General features: G+C 49.4%; 3 protein-coding genes across 5 annotated transcripts in view; 2 read left to right on the top strand and 1 right to left on the bottom strand.

Annotated features, from left to right (window-relative positions):
- Positions 1-5,595, bottom strand: part of LOC119215738 (cell adhesion molecule DSCAM-like) — a 46,042-nt gene extending 40,447 nt beyond the window's left edge. The window contains exon 1 of one of the 2 annotated variants that reach the window (XM_037468156.2): positions 5,137-5,595. In XM_037468156.2, the coding sequence (XP_037324053.2) occupies positions 5,137-5,179 (43 nt within the window). In that variant the 5' untranslated portion in view covers positions 5,180-5,595. The remainder of the gene's footprint in view (positions 1-5,136) is intronic. The other variant, XM_037468155.2, reaches the window with a different exon arrangement.
- LOC134106184 (uncharacterized) lies at positions 5,451-22,962 on the top strand. The gene is made up of 4 exons (XM_062558192.1): positions 5,451-5,601; positions 22,253-22,555; positions 22,653-22,771; positions 22,843-22,962. Exons 1-4 carry the CDS (start codon positions 5,451-5,453, stop codon positions 22,960-22,962), a joined length of 693 nt encoding a protein of 230 aa, XP_062414176.1.
- Positions 22,963-23,080: 118 nt separating this feature from the next.
- On the top strand, positions 23,081-25,699 carry LOC119215779 (piggyBac transposable element-derived protein 4-like). Of its 2 annotated transcripts, XM_062558099.1 has the most exons (3): positions 23,081-23,145; positions 23,557-24,399; positions 24,570-25,699. In XM_062558099.1, exons 2-3 carry the CDS (start codon positions 23,595-23,597, stop codon positions 25,682-25,684), a joined length of 1,920 nt encoding a protein of 639 aa, XP_062414083.1. In that variant the 5' UTR covers positions 23,081-23,145; positions 23,557-23,594; the 3' UTR covers positions 25,685-25,699. The 2 variants fall into 2 exon arrangements, with proteins under 2 accessions (XP_062414083.1, XP_062414082.1); XM_062558098.1 differs by lacking the exon at positions 23,081-23,145 and having other exon boundaries at positions 23,337-24,399.
- Positions 25,700-26,203: the final 504 nt, after the last annotated feature.

Here is a 26,203-nt window from a genome sequence, read left to right as displayed (position 1 = left end):
ATACAATTATATATTGTTCCAAACCAAATATTGCAGACATAAATAATTCATTGCAACATGACTTTGACTCTGTTCAGCAGTGGCTGTCATTTAATAAACTTCTGCTGAATAAATCTAAATCTTACAGTATGCTTTTCCAGAAGGAAGATAGAATTGATCTTAAGCTGCATTTTCTGGATTTTTCTCCTCTAGAGCCAACCCAAAAATTTAAATATCTCGGTGTTTGGCTGGAAACGGATCTCTCTTTTAAAACTCATGTACATGCGCTGAACAATAAACTCTGTTTTCGTCTGAAAACATTATATCAATCGATATGCTTCGACTGCTTTAATTATGAGGTTAGGAGGAGAATAGTCTCTCAGCCGTTGCTACCTATGCAGATATTATATATGCCAACACTACTGCCACCTGTCTACACTCTCTTGATGTGTTGTATAACAGCCTGTGTCGATTCGTCCTTCGCTGCCACTACAGGACACATCATTGTGTGATGTATGAACAGCTGTCCTGGCTTACAACCTCAGCCAGAAGACTCTATCATTGGCTTCAGCTAATTTTTAAATGTATTTACTTCCAATATCCATATTATTTATGGCAATATTTAGTGCCTCACAGTTCACTTTATAGTCTTTGTCATAATGAACAGATTTTCTTTAATGTTCCTAGAGTTTACAGAGAAGTTGGGAAATATGCTTTCTGTGTTAGAGCTCCTAGTGACTGGAATAGCCTTCCTGCATCCCTTCGCTCGCTTACGTCTTTTCCTCTGTTTCAAACTGTTCTGTTAACACATCTTCAAAATACTTGTCTATGTTTCTAGCGTGTCAGATTTAACATTGATGAGTGTCATATTATGTATGCGTATATACTGTATATATTTTTAGGAATGAGCTTATGAATGTACATAGTGATGTTATCTTTGTTAGTTGTATGTGGGATTATTATGTTAAATTTAGTTGTCTATCAATAACATCTTATATATGATGAGTTTGGGTTTGGGGATAGTGAGAGCTTGCGTGTGTGTGTGTGAGTATGTGTGGTTTTTGCTTCTTGTTGTTTTTTGATTTTATCTTTATTTTTATTATGATTATCTTTTTTCATTGTAACTAATCTGTTGCTCTGTCGATTGGATATGATCTGGAGGACCCCCATGAAAACGAGATGCTGCATCTCATGGGGTTGATCCTCTAATAAAATGTTCATAAATAAATAAATACAATTCTGTTGTACAGTTCTTCATTGAGACTTGGGACATATTGTGAATATGTCTTCAAGGTGAAAGTCATGAAAAAAGGTTTAAATGTTGACAGTTATCAGTCAACAACAGTCAGTTGTCAACTCAACTCAACAGTCAACTCTTCTAAACGGAGACGTGTTGCTTTCTGAAATAAAGGCTTGGATTTAACTAAATCGGCTTGAGACAACTAAAGCCCGATTAGGCTTTAGGCTACTAAAGTATTTTGGTTTGATCAAGGAAATAGAAATGTGCTGGTTAAATATGTTAATGTCGAAGCAAAACTCAACACAAACCCTGATCTGTGGGGTGAGTGCTGTGTTTTCACATTTTTCTGAATATCACCTTGAATCCGAGAATGGACTAGACATTATTATTATTGAAAATCTGTTGTGTATAAACGTGGCGCATAATGTGCAGAAAGATTTAGAGGAAAGCCCCCTTATTCTTTAGTTTATATCTTCAAGGGTTTATTCTGCAAATGAAAAGTTGCATTGGGCCGTTTTACGCTGAGCTGGAACTGCCAAACAACTCCTTGGCGAACACATTGCAGAGCGCTTTGCAAAGAGTACTGCAGAACGCATTGGCGGGGTTGAACGTTCAAAAAGAGGAAACAAAACTATCCAAATATGCTCTTTGGCTTTGGATGCAAATTTAATTTCAAGTTAACGAGAATAAGTTGAAGTTTAATTTGACACATATTTGTCAACGGCAAAACCAGTATAAAGCACAGTTTTGGTATTATTTTAACGTAAATACACTTGTACTAATTAAAGTAGATTGTGGCACTCGATGTGTACTGTGAGGTATAAATGGACAAAATTAAAAATAATAAGTTGAGTCTTATTTGGTACAAATCAGTATGACTGTCGAACACATATTGAAGAGTCTTAAATAGCCTTGTTTCTGCATGGAAAACCCAGCTGATTTGATATGATTATTTGAGCTTTACATAACACAAGCTGACTCGCTGTCCCTATTCTCCCCACTCCTCTTCCTCTTTTTCTGCCTCACTACACACTATCATCTCCTTAAGCATTCTGGTCTGGGTTAAATGAAACCTGTAACAGTTCAATGTGCAACCATTAGCATATGCTCGAGTCTACTATCGTCGGCCAAGGCGTAAGCACACACAGTGGAGCGGCGCAAAGAAATCTCCACCCGATGGCACAGACAAATTCTGGTGTCATTAGTGGTTTCAGCATGTCACTTAAACCTTCTAATATGAATGCATAACATTGATTTATAATCAAGACAAAACGTGACTTGAACTTGAACCCCTTTTACTGCCTGAAATATAAAGTTAAAAGAGAATCTGACCTAAATACATGTAATCAGGGTTCACGTTAATGAATGTGTGTGACGTCATTTTAAATCTTTAGGACAATTATGTGTTTTGTTCTGTATGAAAGTAAAGAAGTGAAGTTCTTGCCTGTGGTGATTGAAAATGGTGACATGGAGGAATGCTCAACGTGTCGGTATTCAAACCCTGTCAACAAGCACCATGTTATTAACACACTGCAGCAGCATCAGTAAATACTGTTGTCTAGTTCAACATCACTACAACCTTCTGGAATAGAATAACCACAGCATTTCCGCTGGCCTACATTGTGGTGCTATTAATGCGAGGAGCTGAGCTCAGTAGGTGTTTGCTGTGACTCTGTCAACCTCATCCTGGCTCTATGTGATGTGACACAGGTATACCAAAGGACACCCGTCTGCACAGACCCATTTTCCCTCTGGCCTTAATGTGACCTCCAAGCAACGCTGTTTGAATTGGCAACAATTGGCCAAAATGTAGATTTAAAAAAATCTAATGACTTTCCAGCATTGTCAAATGATCAAACTACTCATAAAGAACAGAGAAATAATTTGCTTTTGGCATAAAAAAAATAGGTGCCAAAACCATAATGCCCTCTTAATTAACGTTTGAGTTATTAAGATGCAAACTAGCAGAACCGGTTCTGAGGGAATCCAAATCTCAAATTATATGGATGTACACCTTTGAATGGCGTCCACATGTATAATATCTTCATTGAGATGCCCCCCTTCCCTCTCGGTGCATGACTGGTTGTAATCTCTGTCCTCATCAGCGTTTGTGGCATGTCTTCGTTACTCCTGATCAAACAGCCTAACTTCGAATGCTCCCTGTTTTCGTTATTTTCTTTATTTTTTGCTCTGATGGTCACAGCCAGGAAAAATATGTAGAAAGAAACTAAATTCTGCTCCCACATGAATCAATCATTCAGTCTCGATCAAGTTGTACCGCTAATGCTTATGTTTTAATAAACAGAGGTTCTCCAGCAGCCCCTTGTCATCCTAAACTGCAAGCTAAAAATACACATGCACGAATGATACTAAGAGCCAATTGAGGAGCTTCGCTGTATATTTACACAGCTTATTAAAGTCCAATTGAGAATGTGTCAGATCCTTCCCCCAGCGTAGCTGTGCAAAAACAATATTATGCCATTCCCCCTATTTCATCTTTTTATAACAATACTTTTTTCCCATTCCATTTAGGTGTTTAATAGACACTTCTGCTAAAGCAGGAATAAGGAATGAGGAAACATTTATTGCCATAATATGTTGGACATAAATGAAAATTGTCTTGGCGGTTGGTGCATGACGGAAGACAGTACAATAATGACAACATAGTTCTGACTCCTGGCATGGCTCTGCTGACACATGCTGCTGCAATCATCATTACTTTAAATATGATTACTTTAAATATTCCTTCTTGTAGCCGCTGTAAAAAAATCTGTCACCCGTAGTCCAAAAACAAACACTAATGCCACACCTGAATTAGTGAGTAAAAGGATTTGGATGCTTTTTTTTGGAGAAATGCACTGGGCAAGGGTGATAAGGGCTTGTCTGTTTCTTTTCCCTCCAATCCAAAATGACTTCATGTCTGTGCTTCTAACATGGCGGGTGCAATGCCAGAAAAAAAGCAGAGCCAACCTATTTAATCTTTTTTGAAGAACACTCTCGAAAGGTCTAACAGGCAAATAATATGGGCAAGTTATTTAATACCTCAAATCATTATTAGTAATATTTTTTTCAAACATCTACATAACATATTAAAGCATACAAGTAACTATACAAACATTTTTATTAATATGACTGGTTTGGTAGAGGACTTCTGAACTGAAATGTATTTCATGTCAACAAAGAAATTATTTCAATTTCATTGAGAGAATTTCTGCCTTAATATAATTCACAGGCGGATTTGAAGATTTCTAACAAAAACTGTGAACTGACCAGTTGTGGGGGCCAATGTGTTAACTCAATTCTTAACTTAAGGATCATTTTGAATAGGCCACAAATGTATAACTGTGAAAGTCTAACCTTTTAATATGCACATTTAGCATTTAAAAATGTTGGAGGAAAAAGCACCCATGCTGAGGCCCAATGCAGTTTAATGAGGAGCAATTTTTCATGGTACGAATTAAGAAGGACACAAAATAACTTCTAGGTTTCAGCTTTTGGCCAAGGGTTTCTGAAAATAAAAAAAATGAATTGCAAAAAAAAATTAAAATAACAAACACATTGAGGTACCCTCTTCTTCATGCAGTAGAGGAGAAACCATGCAGTCAACCTATATTACTCCCCTCTGTTTGTGTGTGTGTGTTGTGTGTCTACATTTTATGAAAGCCTAATTGAATAGTAAAATATGCACGATTGTTTCATGCGTTCATACGTTAAGGTTATTGTGGATTTGACTCTCTAACCTCACAAAATCAGCACATCGCAACAGCCCTTTTCTTGCTTCAAATGTCCACAACAAGAATAAGATAAAAATCAATATCTACCATATGGAAATGCTTACAGGCTATTTTGGACATTATATGTACACTGGCATAATTAAGAACCACTTGATGTTTAATGTGGACAAATGGATTACTTACCATTCAAGATGCACTGGGAAAAGATAAGAGCCAAAATCCACATGGCCCCCTCTGTTCAATATCCAAGCTTATGCTTTTCTTCTCTCTCTCTGCCCTCCTTCTTCTTATTTCTTCCTTTTATTTCTTCAACAAGTCAATTGCAGTGAAAGAAAAGGGAGCTTGCAAATCTCTCTCTCCCTCTATGTCTTCCTCTCTCTCCCTCTGTCTCTCTCTCTCCTTTCCTCTCTTTCTCTCAATCCTTCACGGTGAAGAGGGAGAGGAGGAGGTTTGCGTTTTTTTCTTCTGCCGCTGATTGTCTTCGGCCACGGCGGAAGATGGTGTATGATCCACAGACCGCGTGCCTCCCCGTGTGTTTTGGACTGACCGCACCGCGCCGCGCGGGGCCTCAGTGCAGCCGTCTCCCCGTGTCGGAGCGCTGCTCTGCGTGGAACATAGGGGAGCTCGGCTCGGTGCGCTCCGGTCCAGGTGAGCTGTGCGGCTGCTGCTGAGTCAGAGGCCGGAGACGCATAGGACAAACTGCCTCCGCGCAGAGATTGGATTAAAATCACTGCTGTGCATGGTCATAAGAGCTCAATACCTATTCCTCTAATCCCTGCTTTAACTACATGATATGATGTGAGGTTATAATCATAACAAAGGGTATTATCCTTCTTAAAACCTTCTGTTAATTAAACGTTAAAACCTTCCCAGACATTTCAACACTGTTTTTGCACTGATAAAGGGACGTGCCACACTGTGAAAAATGTCCAGTATACTTTAAAACTACTGCATGCAAAATTCATTTAAAAAGTAAGAAATGACAAAGTGAACAAATGCTAACTTTGTGAATGTTTTTGACATCTGTAACAAACATTATATTGTTTCAGGATAGAAGAATTTTTTTCACAAGCATTACAACATACAGTATGAATTTGAATTGATTTCATGTGTTTATTATGGATTTATAATATCCACAATATGATACATTGATACATTGCGTGGAAGTCTGGGAAGGTGCCCAAGGCAGTGGCTCCCAAACTTTTACTCTCAGGGCCCCCTTTGAGGATTTAGAGATATTGTAAGACCCCCAATAACAAAAATCTAAAAAATTGGGTTTTTCCTTCTTTGTTTTGAATTAATTTCTATAATAGAATCATTGAATCTATAAAACAGACTTATTTTGTTTATGAAATAAACAAAATAAGTACGTTTACCAGCTCTGGCACCATTGCGTCCCCTTATTTTGTTTATGAAATATGTACTGTATGTTTATGAAATAAACAAAATAACAGCTTTATAACATTTTGGACAGATTTTTAAATACATTTAATTCAAACATTAAAATATAATATTTTCAAACCATTTTATGCTGTCTTTGTGATGCTGTTTGACTCAATCTCTCTTTGACTCTGACTCTGACTCTAATTGGACCATGAATCTCTAAATGAACATCATGTTGTGTTGAAAAGACTTAAAACTAGAGACCATAAACTCTTTTTTATTATTTTTGTTGGTGAAATAAATCAAGTGAGAAGACGAGTCATTTCCTCATAGACTTCAATACAGTCCGGCTTCCTTGTGTCATAATAACTAAGCCTGTCAATCATGTTGATTACATTCAGTGTGAAATCCAAAAGAAAAAAATTATGTTGAACACGTTGAAATGTAGGGGAATTTTAATCATGTAGAAAACAATTTCTGAATTACTGCGCGTTTTCAGTTTTAACGCATTTTCTGTATTTTTGATTTTTGATTAATGATTGGAAAGACAATCCACTCCAAAGAGGGCTTCACAAATGATTCAACACTTCCACAGACACAGGGAAATATATCTATTTTCCTGAAAATGCTAGTTGCAGAAGTCCAAATATGCATGGTTGTTCTTTTTAGGAACCAAGGACTAACTTCATGCCTAGAACAACAGTAACATAGCTGAAAAACACACTTTTTCCTTCTTTGGTTTCCATAATAACCTAGCCTTATAAGGCAGTTACTAATTGAATAGAGCCGAGGACCTTGATGGCCAACCTTAGTCGATCTATTTATTGATCCCACTCATTGACTACTTTGCATCTCTCGGCTCAATGCCCTCCTGTCCAGCCCTGATTGAGTGGCCATGAGGGTCCTCCAGAGGTAGTTCTAGGATTGCAAATGGGAGCCCTGGTAGCCTGCACTGCACTACCCGGTGCCCCCATCCTCCCGGTACTCTCCAGGGGTCAGGCTGGTTTCTCCGCCATCATTTCAGGCCACGGCCGGCCCCAGCGAGCGCAAGCCCGAGGGCCGCTCGCTCCCTCCGAGGAGGGTCCCGGCGCTACTAGACCAGTGTTTCCCTGCCAGTGTGCTATTACAGGGCACTGTGTCTACAGACAAGAGAGTTCCAGAGACCAGTCTCGAGAGGCTGGTACCCTTAAGAATTCTGGGAGAGTGGCGAGCCCTCCCCAATGTATCTCAATGGGTCCTGCGTACGATCGACGGGGGCTACGCCATCCAGTTCAAGAGGCGGCCGCCTCGATCCAGAGGGGTTCTACCCACAGTGGTAGATCCCCAGCAGGCTTTGGTAATGGAGCAGGAGGTGCAAAGGGGATCTATAGAACGAGTTCTAGCTCCCTGCAGGGAGTCAGGCTATTACAGCCGGTACTTTATTGTTCCAAAGAAGGATGGGGGTTTGCGTCCGATACTGGATCTACGCCGATGGAATCGTGTGGTCGCGCGATGCTCACACTCAAACAAATCGCGTCACAGATCAGGTCCGAGGACTGGTTTATCACAACAGATCTGAAAGATGCTTACTTTCATGTACCCATCCTTCCACAACACAGGAAGTTCCTGAGGTTCGCTTTTGGGAACAAAGCCTACCAGTACTGGGTTCTTCCGTTCGGCATAGCTCTCTCTTGCCCCGTACGTTTACCAGCTCTGGCACCATTGCGTCCCCAGGGCACCCGCATTCTAAACTACATCGACGACTGGTTGATTTTAGCTCCGTCCGAGTGACTGGCGGTCCAACATCGAGATGTTGTACCCGCCCACATCAACTGTCTGGGGCTGAGAGTCAACGCCAGGAAGAGTGTACGGTCCCCGCTGCAAAGGACCACATCCCTGGGCGTGATCTGGGATTCGACCACGATGCGGGAACGTTTGTGTGGTGGCGGGCGTGGTTTCGGCTCGGCTGCAGGGGAAGAGAGGGGGAGTGGCTCGGGGAACAGTGCCAGGTGGAAACAATAACAACCAGCTAGCGGTGATTGTGTGTGGGTGTGCTCTCCCCTACTTGAACAGTAAGGCAGGGGCGAGCGAGGAGAGAGAAGGAACGACGAGCGAGCCGGATGCCGGCGCAGTTTTTCCCTGAAATAAACCAAATAAAATGGACGAGGAGCAATGGCAGAGAATGAAGGCCCAGCCAGCGCTCAGGTATTCTTGGAAGCCTTCGAGGCAACGGCGGAGGCGTGCGGGTGGCCAGCAGGGGAGTGGTAAGTTAGGCTGCTCCCGCTGCTAACTGGGGAGGCGCAGTCAGTAGCCATGGGGCTGCCCCTGGCGGCCTGGCGGGACTATGCGACGGTACGCAAGGCAGTAGTCGACTGGGCCTGCTGCCGGAGGACCACCGGCGGCGGTTCTGGGGGGCCAGGCTGGGACCCGAGGACCAGCCATTCTCCTACGGGCAGAAGCTCGGGGACGCTGAGCATGGAGCCAGCAGCAGACTGCAGGACAGCCCGTACCGGCCCCACAGCGGACACCGATGGCCCCGTACCGCATCCCCCCAACCACAGCAAGCCCCAGCACCCTTTTTTCACCCACAGGGAGGTTCTCAAGCGCCAGGGCAGGAGTGCTGGGAGGTGATCCGGTGGGGCAGGTGATCCGGGTTGCCGACGCTCCAGCACCCTCCCCCGGAAGAAAACACATTGGCTAGCAATAGTAACAAGTATCAACCCAATAATAGATTTTGAAAATGATTTTAGTTAAGTTATATTTTTAGGTAATATAGCAAAGTAAACTTAAGTATCATCCTAGGTTGGGTTGCATCAAAAATGATTATTGCATTCTAAGATTAGTCATAATCAGAGTTTAGCAAAACAATTTTTAGAATTGGTAAATCCAGATGTATGCTTGCCCAATTCAGGTAAATACTTTTGCATGCCGTCGAGACGGCGGTGCGGTGAGTCTGTTGCGTCACTTCCTGTCGACAGCGTGTTTGATGTCATTGAACTTTTTCAGAGCTCTTGCGATACCAAGTTAATTCTGTTGTGATATTGTCAGTACAAGCGGCGAATTATCTACGTGAGACGTTGTTAAACGCCTCACCGTCCAGCACTTTGTTGTTTAAACGAATAGTTGCTTAGACGTTGTTTAGCGTTAGCTTAGCAGCTAACCTTGTGATGTCTTCCCTCCCTACCTCCCCTGCTCTCTCTTGCTCGGTGTGTCACGTTTAGCTATTCCTCTGCCTCCCTTACGGATAATGGTACATGTAAGAAGTGTAGTATATTCGATCGCTTGGAGGCGAGGCTTAGTGAGTTAGAAGCACGGCTCAGCACCATGGAGGTAGCCGCTGATAACCAGCCATCTCCTATGGTCGGTGCAGAACCACATAGACGTATCGTTTGCTCCTGCTAACCGTCCCCCGGCAACCCCCGAGCGGCGGGGAGGCTGGGTGACTGTCCGGAGTAAGCATAAGTCTAAGTCGAAGCACACGGTTAACCACCAACCACTTCACGTTTCAAACCGCTTCTCCCCACTCAGCGACACACCGGCTGAGAAGCCAACTCTGGTTATAGGTAGCTCCATTCTGAGGAACGTGAAGTTAGCGAAACCAGGGGCCATAGTCACTTGTATACCCGGGGCCAGAGCGGGCGACATTGAGTCTTATCTTAAACTGCTGGCTAAGGATAAAGGTAAATACAGTAAGATTGTAATACATGTCGGCGGTAATGACTCCCGGTTACGCCACTCGGAAGTCACAAAAGTTAACTTGGAATCGGTGTGTACATTCGCTAAAACAATGTTGGACACCGTAGTTTTCTCTGGCCCCCTCCCAAACTTGATCAGTGACGACATGTATAGCCGCATGTCGTCATTCCGCCGCTGGTTGTCGAGGTGGTGCCCAGTAAATAATGTGGGCTTCGTTGATCACTGGAAGACGTTTTGGGGAGTGCCTGGTCTGATTAGGAGGGACGGCATCCATCCAACTTTGGATGGAGCTCAACTCATTTCTAAGAACCTGACCCAGTTTCTTAATGGACTTAATCCATGATCCAGAGTTCAGACCAGGAAGCAGAGTCGCAGTCTTACACACTTCTCTGCGCTTCATTCCGAGCAGTCACTCAGCGTAATTAACTCTATAGAAACTGTTTCTGCCCCACGGACACCGTTATTTAAGTTAAAGGAAAACAACCGAGGAGTTATATTTAATAACCTAATCAAAGTTAAATGTAACAATACAACTGTGCAACAAACTAGGAGAATTAAAGGGGGACTTTTGAATATTAGATCTCTGTGCTCTAAAGCTGTTTTAGTAAATGAACTAATATCTGACAACCATGTTGATATTTTCTGTCTTACTGAAACATGGCTATCGGATGGGGAGTACTTTAGCTTAAACCAAGCGACTCCTCCAAGTCATGTTAATACTCATATCCCCTGAGGCACAGGCCGAGGGGGTGGAGTGGCAGCTATTTATGACTCCTGCCTTTTAATAAACTGTAAACCTAAACTAGATTATAACTCATTTGAAAGTCTGACATTCAGTCTTTCACAACCAACCTGGAAAATAATCCAGCCGGTTCTCTTTGTAATAGTGTACAGGGCCCCAGGTCCTTATTCTGAATTTTTATGTAAATTTTCACAGTTCTTAACGAGTTTGGTCCTTAAAACGGACAAGGTCATTATTGTGGGTGACTTTAACATTCATGTGGATGTCGATAACGACAGCCTTGGTACTTCATTTCTCTCTTTGCTGGAATCAATTGGTTTCTGTCAGACTGTAAATAAACCAACTCATTGTTTTAACCACACGCTCGACTTGGTTCTTGTATATGGTATTGTGATAGAACACTTAACAATCTTTCCACAGAACCCTCTCCTGTCGGACCATTGTCTGATAACCTTCGAATTTCTACTGCCAGAATCTCCTCCTCCTGCCAAGGGTTTCTACAGTCGATGTTTATCGGATACCGCCGTAGCCTCATTTAAAGAAGCCATTCCCTCTGCTCTAAGTTCAGTGTCTTGTCTCAAGATATCAGAAGACTCCTGTGAAAACTTCAGTCCGTCACAAATCGACCATCTTGTCGATACTGCCACAGGCTCTTTGAGAATGGCACTGGACGGTATTGCTCCCCTTAAAAGAAGAATGGCAACAAGAAGGAACTTCGCTCCTTGGTATAACTCTCAAACCCGGAACTTAAAGAAAACTGTGCGGAAACTTGAATGGTTATGGCGTTCCACCAAATCAGAAGGATCTAGGCTAACTTGGCAAGACAGCGTTAAAACATATAAGAAGGCTCTCCGTAACGCAAGAGCATCTTATTACTCATCATTAATCGAGAAAAATAAAAACAACTCCAGGTTTCTCTTCAGCACTGTAGCCAGACTGACAGAGAGTCACAGCGCTGTCGAGCCGTGTATTCCTGTGGACCTCAGTAGTAACGACTTTATGAACTTCTTCAATAATAAGATTCTGACTATCAAAGAGAAAATTGATGGTCTCCTGCCCCCAAACGGCTCATCTCTACCGGATACTCGGCTGAAACGAGTATCCGTTACGGATAAAGCACTTTTGCCGAGTACGAGTATTATACGAGTAATACAAGTCAATATCTGTGCTCGGATTGAATAAAAGTCCTCATTGGGTAGCTGTCTGTGTCTGCGTTCTATGATTGGCTGGTAGTCGCAGCGCCCCTCCCCTACACACACACTGTTTGTGTTGCTGTGTCCCGCTCGGCTCACACATACACATAACTCCTCTCTCCCTTCCTCAGTCACCAGGTTTGCGGGTCTTTCCCGATAAATTTAAACGATTTCTTCGCCTTTATTTTTTTTTACTTCGGTTTGTTGTTCTTAACTAGTAGAGTTCAGGTAAACGTGGGACTTGTTGAGACGTGGTGCTTAAGAATGCGACTCGCGTTGCGTCTCTGCCTGTCGGAGTTTTTTTTTTCAGTCGGCTCTAACCAGTTTTTTTTCTTTTACTTCACGCACTGACCTCTCTCTCCCTCTGTCTCTGCCTCTCTCTCTCTCTGTCTCTCTCTCCCTCTCTCTCATCAGTTTTTTTTTACCGTCTGCTGGCTCTCTTCACGCACTCACAGAGATGGGGACTCGAGTTGGAGACTCGGACTCGAGTGCGACTCGAGTCGCACACACGGTGACTTCCGACTCGACTTCAGACTCGTCCTCGAAAGACTTCAGACTCGACTCGGACTCGAGCTTTGGGACTCGTGAACAATGTTTAATTTTAGGAAAAATCGGATGAGCTCGCTATATCGCTCCCTCCGTTACCTGCCTACGTAACGCGTACATTGACACATATTGCTGGCTGCGCACGCGCGGCCACACACGAGAAAGATGTCGAATGCCGCTGCTGGGTGGCGCTGACGGGAAGGCGGTGGTGCCGCTGGCGGTCCGACTGACGGTTCGCTGACGTCGGGACGTATGCGTTCCAGCGGCGGACCGTTTACTCTGCGATCTCCTTTAACTGTCTCTGTTCTGCTCACTGAAGCAAAACAATACGTGGACAAAAAAATATCAGAGCCAAGAGCAGCGTGTGTAGTCAACTACTGCTGCTAACACATCCCGTCAGACCAGGATTATTTATTTATATCCGTTCATGAACTTTTCTCCTCGTTACCCTGGTAACCGCTGTCATTACAGACGGTTGCGTCGATTCTTACTGTTAAAATCTACGTACTTCCGGTTTAGCGGCTACGCTTCGTATTTTCATTTTATGGGAAAAACCACAAAAAAAAACATTAAGTAAAGAGTAAAGGAGGAGTAAAAAGTTGTTGGTATGTTTTTTTTACGGTAAAAGGGACGTTGATAAGAGAGGGGGACTCGAGTTGGAGACTCTGACTCGAGTGCGACTCGACTCGGACTCGAGCTTTGGGACTCGTGAGCATCTCTGCGCACTCAGTGTCTGACGTTGACTAGTTGTGTTGAATAGCTAAATATTGATATTACAAATTAAGCCACACACACACTTCCCCTCTCTCTCATGATCAGCAGTGATAAGAATTAAGAAGGAATGCTGTTTTAACCGCAGAAAGGCTTAACCCGACAACTTACGGGGTAAATCCTTCCTACTTCCGGGTTAGGCCCCGCCCAGTCCGAGTACGGATACGGATACAGATAATTCATATGGTTCAACAGATACAGATACAGATAATGCTGTACTCGCTCATCTCTACTAACTACAGACCCATCTCTAATCTTCCCTTCCTCGCTAAGATCCTTGAGAAATCTGTCACGAATCAATTATGTGACTTTTGTGATGGCCCAGCTGGCGAGCAGCGCCCCACATGGCTTGGGGTAGCCAGGCAACGGCCACCAAGAGGCGTGGTAGTGGATGGGCGGTACTATAGCAGGTGGCCCTAAGTGCACCTCCCAGGTGTTCTGAATCAGAACCTCAATCAAGAGCCTGTAAAAGGGAGGGTGAGACGACACTAATGCCTCTGCCCTTCTCACTCCAGGACGAGTCCAGCTGAGCTGACCGATGCCTCCGGCGATCCCGGTGAACCCGGCGTTTTGAGTTTGCTTATGCCCCCTCCCCTCTTCCCCTCAGGTTATAATAAATAAAATTTCTGTTTGACTTCACTGCAATCCTGGGGTCTCGGCTGAACTCTTATTCCCACCTGAAGCCCCAGGCTCCTCTCGGAAGACCGAGCTCCCACATATGGTGGAGGATGCGGACAATCTGATTCATCGCTACCAGTGGATGCACCGTGGAGTGGCAACAAAAGGTTAGAGATGGAAGAAATTTTGAATGCAATGCTGACCTCGCAAGCCAATCTACAGACAGCGGTAGTAGAGCTGTGTAGAGCAACAGGGAGACCGAAAGAGCGGAAGCCAAAAGAGGTGCTGACGAAACTCACGCCAGATGATGATGTCGAGACCTACATTGCATTGTTTGAAAGGGCAGCAACAAGGGAGAAATGGCCAAGAACTGAATGGGCGAACAACCTCATGCCTTTCCTGACCGGCGAAGCTCAGAAAGCCTGCCGGGACCTTTCAGCGGCAGAGGCTGAAAATTATGATAAGGTAAAAACGGCCATCCTAGCTCAATACGGACTTAGCCTCCCCGCTAAAGCACAGCGAGTACATGACTGGAGTTACGACCCTACCCTCCCTGTCCGGGCACAAGTGATGGGGCTAGTCCGTCACACCAGGAGCTGGCTGGAAGAAGCAGAGGGGCCACCCATAGTGGAGAGAGTGGCAATTGACCGGTGTATACGAGGCCTACCAAATGACGCAAAGAGGTACGTCGCCCAGCAGGGGCCCCTTGGGGTGGACACATTAGTGGCCTTATTGGAAAATCACAGAGTAATGGCTGGTCTGATGCGATCAGAAAATAACAAGCTAACCAATCCTAAAAACAAAGCAGAGAGAGAGATGATAGGCAAAGCTGTCAGTTCCCCGTCACCCCGACCGACGTTTGGAGGGACTGGGCCGGCTGTAAAACGAACCCAGTGGCTTCCTCCAATCCCGCGATGTTTCTCTTGTGGCCGAGAGGGACATCTAGCCAGAGGGTGTCCAGATCGGGATGAGCCAATGCCGACAGCCGGGTCCACCGATCACAAAGGCCTCTCCTGCCACCACCTCACTACCTGCTGGGCACATGAGGGAGCCCCCGCCCCAAAGTTCCCAGTGAAGATTGCTGGGAAGGACACAGAGGCACTTTTAGACTCCGGAAGTATGGTCTCCCTGGTCCGACCGGAATTTGCCCGTGCCACGGGGGGGGGGAGAGATGGCGGTGTCCTGCATCCACGGGGACACACGGAAGTATCCAACGGCCAAAATCCAAGTGGTCACTCCTAAAGGACGATTCTCTCTACAGGTTGGGGTCGTCGAACGCCTGCCAGTTCCAGTGCTGTTCGGTCGGGACAGCCCACTGTTCCCCCGCTACTGGCCAGCAGAGACAAGGGTCCCCAGACGGCGAACCAGGAAGCGACCTGGAAAGAGAGAAACTGTCGCGACTCGCCCTGCTTGGGCTGTAGTGTCCCCTGATGGGAGTCCAGCAGCCACTAGTGATGACGACGGAGGTGAGGTGGTCTGCACCCACACCACAGCAACAGACCCGAAACGGGCAGCGGAGGTTGAGCCCCTGGAAGACGTGCAATCAGACGAGGTGTTCTCGCACTTTCCGGAAGCTGAAATGGAAGGTCACCGGCCAGGACAATTCGGCTCAGCACAGCTGCGGGACCCCAACCTGACTCAAGCCTGGAGAGACGTCAAAGTGATCGAGGGTCAAAAACAGGATGGGGTGAGTCAAGTACCATTTCCACATTTTATGATCCGGGACAAACTGTTATACCGAGTAACTAAGAAGAACGCGGATATATTTGAACAGTTGATTGTCCCCAAAGAATATGTGTCAAAAGTGTTGTATCTAGCCCACTCCCACTTACTAGGAGCCCACCTGGGAAGAGAGAAGACTTATGAACGGGTTCTCAGCCGTTTCTACTGGCCGGGGATCAAGAGGGCCGTCGAGGAATACTGCCGACATTGCGCTGAGTGCCAACTCAACTCCCCAAAGGTAGAATACCGAAATCCCCTGATACCCCTCCCCATTATTGAAACCCCCTTCAGTAGGATTGGCATGGACATAGTGGGGCCCCTACCAAAGTCCGGCCGTGGCCACCGCTATATCTTGGTTATGCTGGATTACGCGACCCGGTACCCGGAGGCAATTCCTCTACGGTCCGCTACAGGGAAGGTGGTTGCCCGGGAGATGTTCCTACTCTTCAGTAGAGTAGGCCTGCCGGAGGGAATCCTGACTGACCAAGGCTCCTGCTTTATGTCCAAGGTGATGAGCTGTCTGTGCCAAAGACTTAAGGTGAGAAAAATCAGAACCTCTGTCTACCACCCACAGACTGATGGCCTGGTAGAACGATTCAACAAAACCCTAAAGCACATGCTGCGCAAGGTAGTCGACGTAGATGGTAAAAACTGGGACCAACTGCTGCCTTATATTCTGTTTGCTATCCGAGAAGTACCCCAGGGTTCAACAGGATTTTCACCGTTTGAGCTTCTGTACGGTCGGAGACCCCGGGGATTGCTGGATGTGGCCAAGGAGGCCTGGGAGCAGCAGCCGTCCACCCAGCGCAGTATTGTGGAGCATGTGGAACAGATGCACCACCGAATGACCCAAGTCTGGCCCCTGGTTCGGGAGCACATGCGGCAAGCCCAAGCACAGCAGGCCCAGGTATACAACAGGGGAGCCCAGGTGAGAGAGTTTAAACCAGGAGACAAGGTAATGGTTTTACTCCCAACGAATGATTGCAAGTTTTTGGCCAAGTGGCAAGGGCCTTACGAGATAATGGAACAGGTGGGACCCGTAAACTACCAGGTACGTCAGACAGGCCGTAGGAAAACCCAACAATTGTACCATGTGAACTTGCTAAAGCCATGGCATCAGCCCCTTCCGGTCCCCACTAATGTCCTGGCAGCTAACCTGATTCCCCAGGTTCTCCCGCCGGTGAAAATGGGCGATCAGCTGTCATCCAGACAAGGTCAAGACCTCCGAGAACTGGTTGGCCGGAACGTAGATGTCTTCTCTGAGATCCCAGGTCGAACAACAGCCATCTCCCACGACATCAGAACAGAGCCGGGAAAGACCGTAAGACTACGACCATACAGAATCCCCGAGGCCAGACGGGAGGCCATCAGGGACGAGGTGAGGAAAATGCTTGACCTTGGGGTGGTGGAGGAGTCACACAGTGCCTGGTCCAGTCCTATAGTCCTGGTTGGAAAGCCGGACGGAAGCATTAGGTTCTGCAATGACTACAGAAAATTAAATGAAATTTCTCTGTTTGACACCTACCCTATGCCCCGGGTAGATGAGCTGGTCGAGAGACTAGGACCGGCCCGGTTCATCTCCACGCTAGACTTAACGAAAGGGTACTGGCAGGTACCGCTCACCCCCCAGGCCATGGAGAAGACTGCCTTCTCAACACCAGACGGCGCCTTCCACTATAAAGTGCTCCCATTTGGCCTTCATGGAGCTCCGGCAACGTTTCAGAGGCTAATGGATAAGATACTGCGGCCCCATCAGGAATACGCCGCGGCATACCTCGACGACATCGTCATCCATAGCACGTCATGGGAGAAGCATCTACAGCACCTAGCCGCAGTCCTCCAGGCCTTGCAAGAGGCGGGACTGACAGCCAACCCTGCAAAGTGCTCCCTCGCCTTGGAGGAGGCGAATTACCTTGGGTACACTGTCGGCCGAGGAAATGTGAAGCCCCAAGTAAAGAAGGTGGAGGCCATAACAACCTGGCCCCAACCCCAGACAAAACGACAGGTGAGAACATTTCTAGGGCTAGTTGGGTATTACAGACAGTTCATCCCTAACTTTGCTTCGGTAGCCGCCCCCTTGCATGAACTGACAGGCAAAAACGCACCCAACGGGGTAAAGTGGACGGAACAGGCCCAGTTGGCCTTCAATGCCTTGAAGACAGCCCTCTGTGGGGAAACCGTACTACACACCCCTGACTTTGGCAAGAGGTTCGTACTACAGACCGATGCATCAGAGGTAGGCCTAGGGGCAGTCCTGTCCCAAGTACATGATGCAAGTGAATACCCCATCACCTTTGTTAGCCGCAAACTACTTCCCCATGAGAAGAATTATGCAACTATTGAAAAGGAGTGCCTAGCAGTTAAATGGGCGATAGGTAAACTAAGGTACCACTTACTAGGCCGAGAGTTCACATTGGTCACAGACCACGCCCCCCTAAAGTGGATGGCCTTCAACAAAGACAAGAATGCCAGAATAACCCGTTGGTTTTTGCACCTACAGGACTTTACGTTCACAGTGGAGCACAGAGCGGGAAGGCTACATGGGAACGCCGATGCCCTGTCAAGAAGGGACGACTGCCTGTGGACTGCCGCTCCCCTCCGTAGTTCGGAGCGGAGGGGGGGGGTATGTGATGGCCCAGCTGGCGAGCAGCGCCCCACATGGCTTGGGGTAGCCAGGCAACGGCCACCAAGAGGCGTGGTAGTGGATGGGCGGTACTATAGCAGGTGGCCCTAAGTGCACCTCCCAGGTGTTCTGAATCAGAACCTCAATCAAGAGCCTGTAAAAGGGAGGGTGAGACGACACTAATGCCTCTGCCCTTCTCACTCCAGGACGAGTCCAGCTGAGCTGACCGATGCCTCCGGCGATCCCGGTGAACCCGGCGTTTTGAGTTTGCTTATGCCCCCTCCCCTCTTCCCCTCAGGTTATAATAAATAAAATTTCTGTTTGACTTCACTGCAATCCTGGGGTCTCGGCTGAACTCTTATTCCCACCTGAAGCCCCAGGCTCCTCTCGGAAGACTGGGCTCCCACACTTTCTACAAAACAATGCTTTGTTTGAGGATTTCGAGTGCATCATAGCACAGAAACGGCACTGGTGAAAATTACAAATGATCTTCTACTTGCATCGGACCAAGGACTAGTCTCTTTTCTTGTATTGCTCGACCTCAGTGCTGCATTTGACACCATTGATCACCTTATCCTGCTGCAGAGACTGGAACACTTGATTGGCATCAAAGGAACTGCACTCAGCTGGTTTAAATCTTATTTATCGGATCGATCCCAGTTTGTGAACGGTGAATCATCAATGACCACCAATGTTGGTCACGGAGTTCCACAAGGTTCTGTGCTTGGACCGATTCTATTTACCCTGTACATGCTTCCTTTGGGCGACGTTATCAGAAAACACTGCATAAACTTCCATTGTTATGCAGACGATACTCAACTGTATCTATCGATCAAGCCAGAAGACACCAACCAACTTGTTAGACTGCAGGATTGTCTTGGAGACATCAAAACTTGGATGACCTGCAACTTCCTGATGTTAAACTCGGAAAAAACTGAAGTTATCATGATAGGCCCAGAGCGCCTTCGAAGTCAGCTGTCACGTAATACAGTCTCTATGGATGGAATTGCTCTGGTATCCAACAGCACCGTCAGAAATTTTGTAGTTCTCTTCGACCAGGATATGTCCTTCAACTCTCATATAAAGAAGACTTCAAGGACTGCCTTTTTTCATCTACGTAATATATCGAAAATCAGGAACTTCCTGTCTCAAAGTGATGCAGAAAAACTAGTTAATGCATTTGTTACTTCTAGACTGGATTACTGTAATTCTTTGTTATCAGGCTGCTCTTGTAAATCGCTTAAACCTCTCCAGCTGATTCAGAATGCTGCAGCACGTGTATTAACAAGAAGTAAGAAATGGGATCATATAACTCCTGTATTAACTTCTCTGCACTGGCTTCCTGTTAAATCAAGAATAGAATTTAAGGTACTTCTCCTCACCTACAAGGCACTTGCTGGTGAGGCACCGTCTTATCTTAACCCTCACGTTGTCCTCGGGTCTCTCTGACCCTCGGCAACATTCACACAAGAGAGGCCTGCGCTGTTCGGGTCAAAACGACCCGACGAGGTCTCGCGAGATGACGGCTAGCTACGCATCACCATCAGAAGGGCCGGGACCGTCGTCTCGTCTCCGTCATTCGGGTCAGAAGGACCCGGCGAGATGTCGCGAGATGACGGCTCGCTACGAGTCGGCATCGCTCGGGTCTAATCGGCTCGCTCCGGCGAGCGCCTCAGCCCAGACGACGGCGTCGGGTCACACTGACCCTCGCCTCGGCAACGTCATTCGGGTCAGAACGACCCGGCTCGTAGCGAGCCGTCATCTCGCGAGAACTCGCGAGAACTCATCGCTCGGGTCTAATCGGCTCGCTCCGGCGAGCGCCTCAGCCCAGACGACGGCGTCGGGTCACACTGACCCTCGAATCGTGTCCGTCGTTCGGGTCAGAACGACCCGGCTCGTAGCGAGCCGTCATCTCGCGAGAACTCGCGAGAACTCATCGCTCGGGTCTAATCGGCTCGCTTCGCCACCGGGGGGGTGGGGGCTTCGGAGAGAGAGAGAGAGAGAGAGAGAGAGAGAGAGAGAGAGAGAGAGAGAGAGAGAGAGAGAGAGAGAGAGAGAGAGAGAGAGAGAGAGAGAGAGAGAGAGAGAGAGAGAGAGAGACGATAACATGCATCGCCGCCGAGTGCGAGAGAGGCTTCAGGTACGCGATCAACGTCCGCAAAAGATCCACACAAAGTATAATATCCAACCGTGGCAAGGCCTCTCGAGTTGACCTTTCGCTGTATGTCGCAATCAAAAGGGCCGAAGGGGTGCCGAACCACACACACACACACACACACACACACACAGACAGAGCGAGAGAGAGGGATTCTTTTGGTTTTTCAAAAACACTTTATTTCTCAACATCCCAAGAAAACAATTCACAACATCAAATCAGCTCAACACAAAGCACATAATAAACACAACCCCAAATAAACAAAAGTACTAGTAGAGAGAGAGAGAGAGAGAGAGACCTCTGCGCTCCTTTGGCTCCTTTAGTGATGCGGTGCAGAAATCCCTCTACGTAGTCCACGGCGTGAAGGCCTCCGGGAGCCGCAGCTGCAGTCGGAGGACTCAGCGGAGGCCTCCTCCTCCTCCTCCGTGCGTGCATGCGTGCCTGCCTGCCTGCCTGCCGGAATCGCGATCCGCCGCTCCACTTGTCACTTTTTATTTTTGTGAGAGCCATTTATTTAGCCTGTGAGCTTTCTCCTCTCCCTTCTCTTCGTTCGTGAGGAGGGGCCTCGAGGAGCTGTTTTTCTTCCGCCCCGATCCTCCCCTTTCTACATTACATTACATGTCATTTAGCTGAGGCTTTTGTCCAAAGCGCCGACGTAAGTGCATTTCCACATAGAGTGAGCGTACATTTTTCATCAAATAAGCAGTTTGAAAACACGTTACAGAAAAGTGCCATTACGAGTCCAATTCAAGTGCTACCATTTGTCAGTGCTACGGTCCGCTAGTGTTTTAGTCGAGGTCTGAAAAGGTGCGTCTCGACTTTTCCCGCGGAAGACGTAGAGGCCCTCCGCAGTCCCGATGCCTCATGTCGCAGAGCTCGTTCCGCCATCTGGGAGCCAGGACGACTGCAAAGAGTCGCGATCTCGCCGAGTGCTTTTCTCTCAGAGCGAGGGAGGAACAAGCGGCTTGGCAGATGCAGATCGGAGTGTCGAACCCCGCCGCCGCCTACCTGTCCACCGGCAATCGAGGTCCCTCGCCTCCTGTACAGCACCGAACGTGACCTGCGTCGGCGCGCTGCTTCTGGGAACCGCCGTCGTCATAGGGCTCCTCGCGTGGATCATCCACGAGGTAGCCGCGTAGTCCGAGTGGTGTGTGTGTGTGTGTGCGTGCAAGCTTTTCTCAATCCCTCACAACAACAACCGTTCCTGTGTGCGTGTGTGTGTGTGTGTGTGCGCGTGCGTGCGTGCGTCCGCAGACCCGGATGTGCCGAACGGCCGAGCGCGCCCGGCGGCCCGACGACGCCGTTTACGAGGAGCGGGCGGCCACTTCTCACCGTCGCTTTCGCGTGACGCGAAGGAGCACCCGGACCCTCGTGCGACACGTGTTTTCCACGTAAACGAGCACCCGTCCCCGTCGCTGCAACTTTGGAGTCCGTGTGCGTGCGTATGTGTGTGAAATAAAAAAAAAGGTTAAAACCAATCTCCACGTGTCGTTGCCTTGTCGTGTAGCGTATGGCACAAGATTTGAGGGGACGCTCTCGAGAAAAAGTGACAATATAATTCCCGGTGGCCACCTCGGTTCGCGTACCCTCGGTCGGGGTTCGTGTGGCCGATGACATTGATGTCGGTGACATACTAACGAATGCGCACGCGGAAACGGTCGCGTGCTATTCACGGATCGCCTCGACGCCGGGAAGCGCTCTGCCGACATGTCGACTTTCTACCTGAGCCTCGCGGCGGCGACCCTGTGCCTCTCCTGCGCGGCGGCCCCGCGCGGTCCCGGTGAGCGTCGCGTGCTTGTTTCTGTGTGTGTGCGGGCGAGGCGAGGCGAAATGATCTGGGGCGTGGTTTTTTTTTTTTTAAATCGTCGCAGGGCCCGACGAAGCGGTGTGGAGGGAGCCCGGAGAAGCCGTGACCGTCCGGTGCCGATCTTCCCATCCGAAGCCCGAGTACCTGAGTCTGATGACGGGTCGCGGCACCGTCGCCCCCGAATACCGAGGCAGACTTCGGTGCAGCGAAACGTTTCCGGACGTGGACGTCGTCATCGACCCCGTGACTCCCGCCGACGCGGGGCGGTACGAGTGTGTGTATTTGAAATACGATCGCCAACGGCGACCCGTGGAGTTGCCGGGCACGGGGTCGGTGTTCTTGGTCATGCCGCAGCCGTCGTCGCCGGGTGAGCAAAAATATTGCACGCGCGCGAAACAGGAGATCGCGTCGAGGCCGAGCGAATGACCCGCTCTCTCTCTCTCTCTCTCTCGTGTCCGCGACAGGCGAGAGGTGTCGAGACGAGCGATGGGATGACATCCCCCCTACGACACTGGCGACCTGCGCCTTTGTTGTCCTGGTCGTCGTCGTCGTCGCGTGGTGCTTCGCGTGGACGCTCCTGAAGGTAGGCGCCCGACCCAAAAAAAAAAAAGCCTCGCGACGCCGCGATGACCAACGCGTTCGTTTCCGACACAGGCGTGCAGGATGTCGAAGGAAGCGCTGCGCCGGTGGCGGCAGCGGCAGGAGAGGAAGAAGCTGCAGCGGTTCCCCCTCGACGACGTGTACGAGGACATGAACGCGACGGTGGCGCGCTAGAGACATCGGCCGACCGGGGCAGAGAGAGAGAGAGAGAGAGAGAGAAATTCCAGCACCTCGGACAGACGCCACCCCCCCCCCCCCCCCATCCCCCCCCGCCCACCACCTGACTCTCTGTCCGCGCGTTTGCCTGCGCTGGCTGCGCTGGCGGGTGACCAAGGAGGAGTTTGTGCAAAGTTCTTGGTAAGAATCATGAAAGTATACATGTCTCTCTATCTCTCCCTCTCTCTCTCTCCTCGCGCGCTCGCAGATAGAGCTTCAGGGGGTGGGGGACGCGGGGGCCTCTGTCCGAGGTGCTGGAATTTCTCTCTCTCTCTCTCTCCTCGCGCGCTCGCAGATCTGTCCGAGGTGCTGGATTTGTGTGTGTGTGTGTGTGTGTGTGTGTGTGCGTGTGTGTGTGTGTGCGTGCGTGCGTGTAGGTGACAGAAGAGACAGACAGAAGAGACAGAACGGGTCGGCGAGAGAGGCGATACTAACGTCGCGCGATAAAGTCGGGCGAGGCGACGCGCGAAACACTCGTCTCCCCGAAAGGGCCCGAAGTCATGTCTGCCGCGACGCCGACCGCGCTCGAGCTCCTCGAACGTCTTTTCGCAGATCCGGTGGAGCCGCGAAAGGTCTACCACTACTCTGACATGGGAGAGGGAGAGGGAGAGGCTTCGACCGCGGCTGACAACAAAGAACGAGAGCTACGAGGGGAAGAAGAAGACGACGACGACGACGACGGCGGCGACGGCGGCGAAGAATACAACCCGGAGAACGAAGCTTTGTCTTTGGAGGAGGAGGAGGAAGGAGAAGAAGAAGAAGGAGAAGAAGAAGGAGGAGAAGAAGAAGAAGAAGAAGAAGAAGACCGCGCCATGGGCGAAAGACCCGAGACCTGCACCTTTCCGTCCAAAAACGGCAAACTGACGTGGTCCTCGACGGCGCACGGCAGACGGGGCGCGACCGACGAGCAGAGTCGGCCGGGTCCGCCGACCCCCGGGCCCACGGAGGAAGCGGCGTCCCGCGCCACCGACATCGCCTCGACGTTCCGGCTGTTTGTGACGCCCGCGATAGAAGACATTGTCCTGGAGATGACCAACCTCGAAGGTCGCAGAAGATACGGGGACGACTGGAAAGGCATGGACCGGGTCGACCTGCGCGCCTACGTGGGCCTCCTGATCCTGGCGGGCGTGTACAGGTCCAGAGGGGAGGCCGCCGCCAGTCTGTGGGACGCGGAGAGCGGAAGGGCCATTTTCCGCGCCACGATGCCGCTGAAGGACTTTCACGCGTACTCGACACTGTTGCGATTCGACAACCGCGAGACGAGGCGCGAGCGACGAGCGAGCGACAAACTGGCGGCCGTGCGAGACGTGTGGGACGCGTGGGTGCTCCGACTGCCGCTCCTCTACAACCCGGGGCCCGAGGTGACCGTGGACGAGCAGCTGGTTCCGTTCAGAGGTAAGCGGCGGCGGCGGCGGCGGCTGCGGCGGAGGGGCTTTTTTTTATTTTCTTGTAAAGATTCGCGAAAAGACAATGCCGATGATGATGATGATGACGACGCTCTCTGTCTTGTGTCTCTCTCTCTCTCTCTCTCTCTCTCTCTCTCCTCGTAACCCCCCGCCGCCAAGGGCGGTGTCCCTTCAGGCAGTACATGCCCAGCAAGCCGGCGAAATACGGAATCAAGACGTGGGTGGCGTGCGACGCCAGATCCAGCTACGCGTGGAAGATGCAAGGGTACACAGGCAAGCCGACGACGGGCGGCGGCCCCGAGAGGAACCTGGGGATGAGGGTCGTGCTCGACGTCACGGAGGGCCTGGCGGGTCGCAACGTGACGTGCGACAATTACTTCACGTCCTACGAGCTGGCGCGCCGGCTCCTGGCCAGGGGGATCACCGTGGTCGGCACGGTTCGAAAGAACAAGCCCGAGCTTCCGCCCGCTCTGCTGGCGACGAGGGACAGGGCGGTGTTCTCTTCGATGTTTGCGTTCACGCCCACCACGGCCCTGGTGTCCTACGTGCCCAAGAAAAACCGCAACGTGGTGCTCATGAGCACGCGGCACGCCGAGGCCGAGGTCGGCGACCGCCCGGACGGGAAGCCCGCGATCATCCTGGACTACAACCGCAACAAGGGAGGCGTGGACAACCTGGACAAGGTGATCGGCACGTACAGCTGCAGGAGGATGACGGCCCGCTGGCCCCTGGTCGTGTTCCACAACGTCGTCGACGTGTCCGCCTACAACGCCTTCGTGATATGGCGAGAGGTCCGTCCCGACTGGATGTCCGGCAAGCGGAGCAAGCGCAGGTTCTTCCTCGAGCGGCTCGGAAAAGAGCTCGTGACGCCGCTCGTCGAGAGGAGGGCGTGTCTCCCCCGCACGGAAGCGTCCGCGGCGGTCGTGCGGGCCGCCCGGAGGGCGCGCGGTCGAGCCGAGGCGGCGCCGGAGGCGGAACGGGAGCCGGAAACGCGGGCGGCGGCCGTCGCCTCGGCTCTGTCCAGGGTGGCGAGCAAGAGGAAGAGGTGTCAGATTTGCCCGTCGAAGAAGGACAGCAAGACGCACACCGTCTGCTGCACGTGCAGGAGGTACATCTGCTGGGGCTGCTCGCGCGCGTTCTGCCCCGCCTGCGCCGACCGGCGTGTCTCGAGCGACGGAGGCGGGGGGCGCGGAGACGACGACGGAGGCGCGGCGCGCACCTGCGACTATTGGAGGACGCGAGGACGACAAGGCGTGGAGGGGGGTGACGGCTGAACGCGTGCGTGCGTGCGTGCGTGCTACTAACGGAGGGCGGGGGTGAAGGCTGAATGCTTGACGTAATAAAAACACAATGGATGTACACACCAATCTGCATTGTCTTTATTCACATTTACACAAATACTTGACGGATACATACATATATAGTGCTTACTATAGTAAAAGTTGCACCGTTTAACGTGAAATTCTAAATGAGTCTTCCTCGTCGACACGAACGCGGTCATAATACGCGGATGCGACTCGCGCCGCCCATTGTACCCACAATGCATCGGAGCAGGCTCGCCTGTTGTTGTGAGAGCCAAATATCCCAGAATGCATTTCAACCTAAGCGGCAGGCAACAGCGACCGACGGAGGAAAATAAACACACAGTCCGAGTTTTATAAATACTACTTCATTTAAGTAACGTTATGTAATTTTATGACTAAAGTTAGTTGTTAAAGCAAATGTTTGTCAACAGCCTTTAACGTAACAATCTGCCCCGTGGACGTGTAGTCATGACGGACCGTCAGACACCC

Source organism: Pungitius pungitius, chromosome 16 (assembly GCF_949316345.1).
Source record: "Pungitius pungitius chromosome 16, fPunPun2.1, whole genome shotgun sequence".
NCBI lineage: Eukaryota > Metazoa > Chordata > Actinopteri > Perciformes > Gasterosteidae > Pungitius > Pungitius pungitius.
The sequence above is the reverse complement of the archived record's forward strand: the minus strand, read 5'-3'. Positions and strand labels throughout refer to the sequence as shown.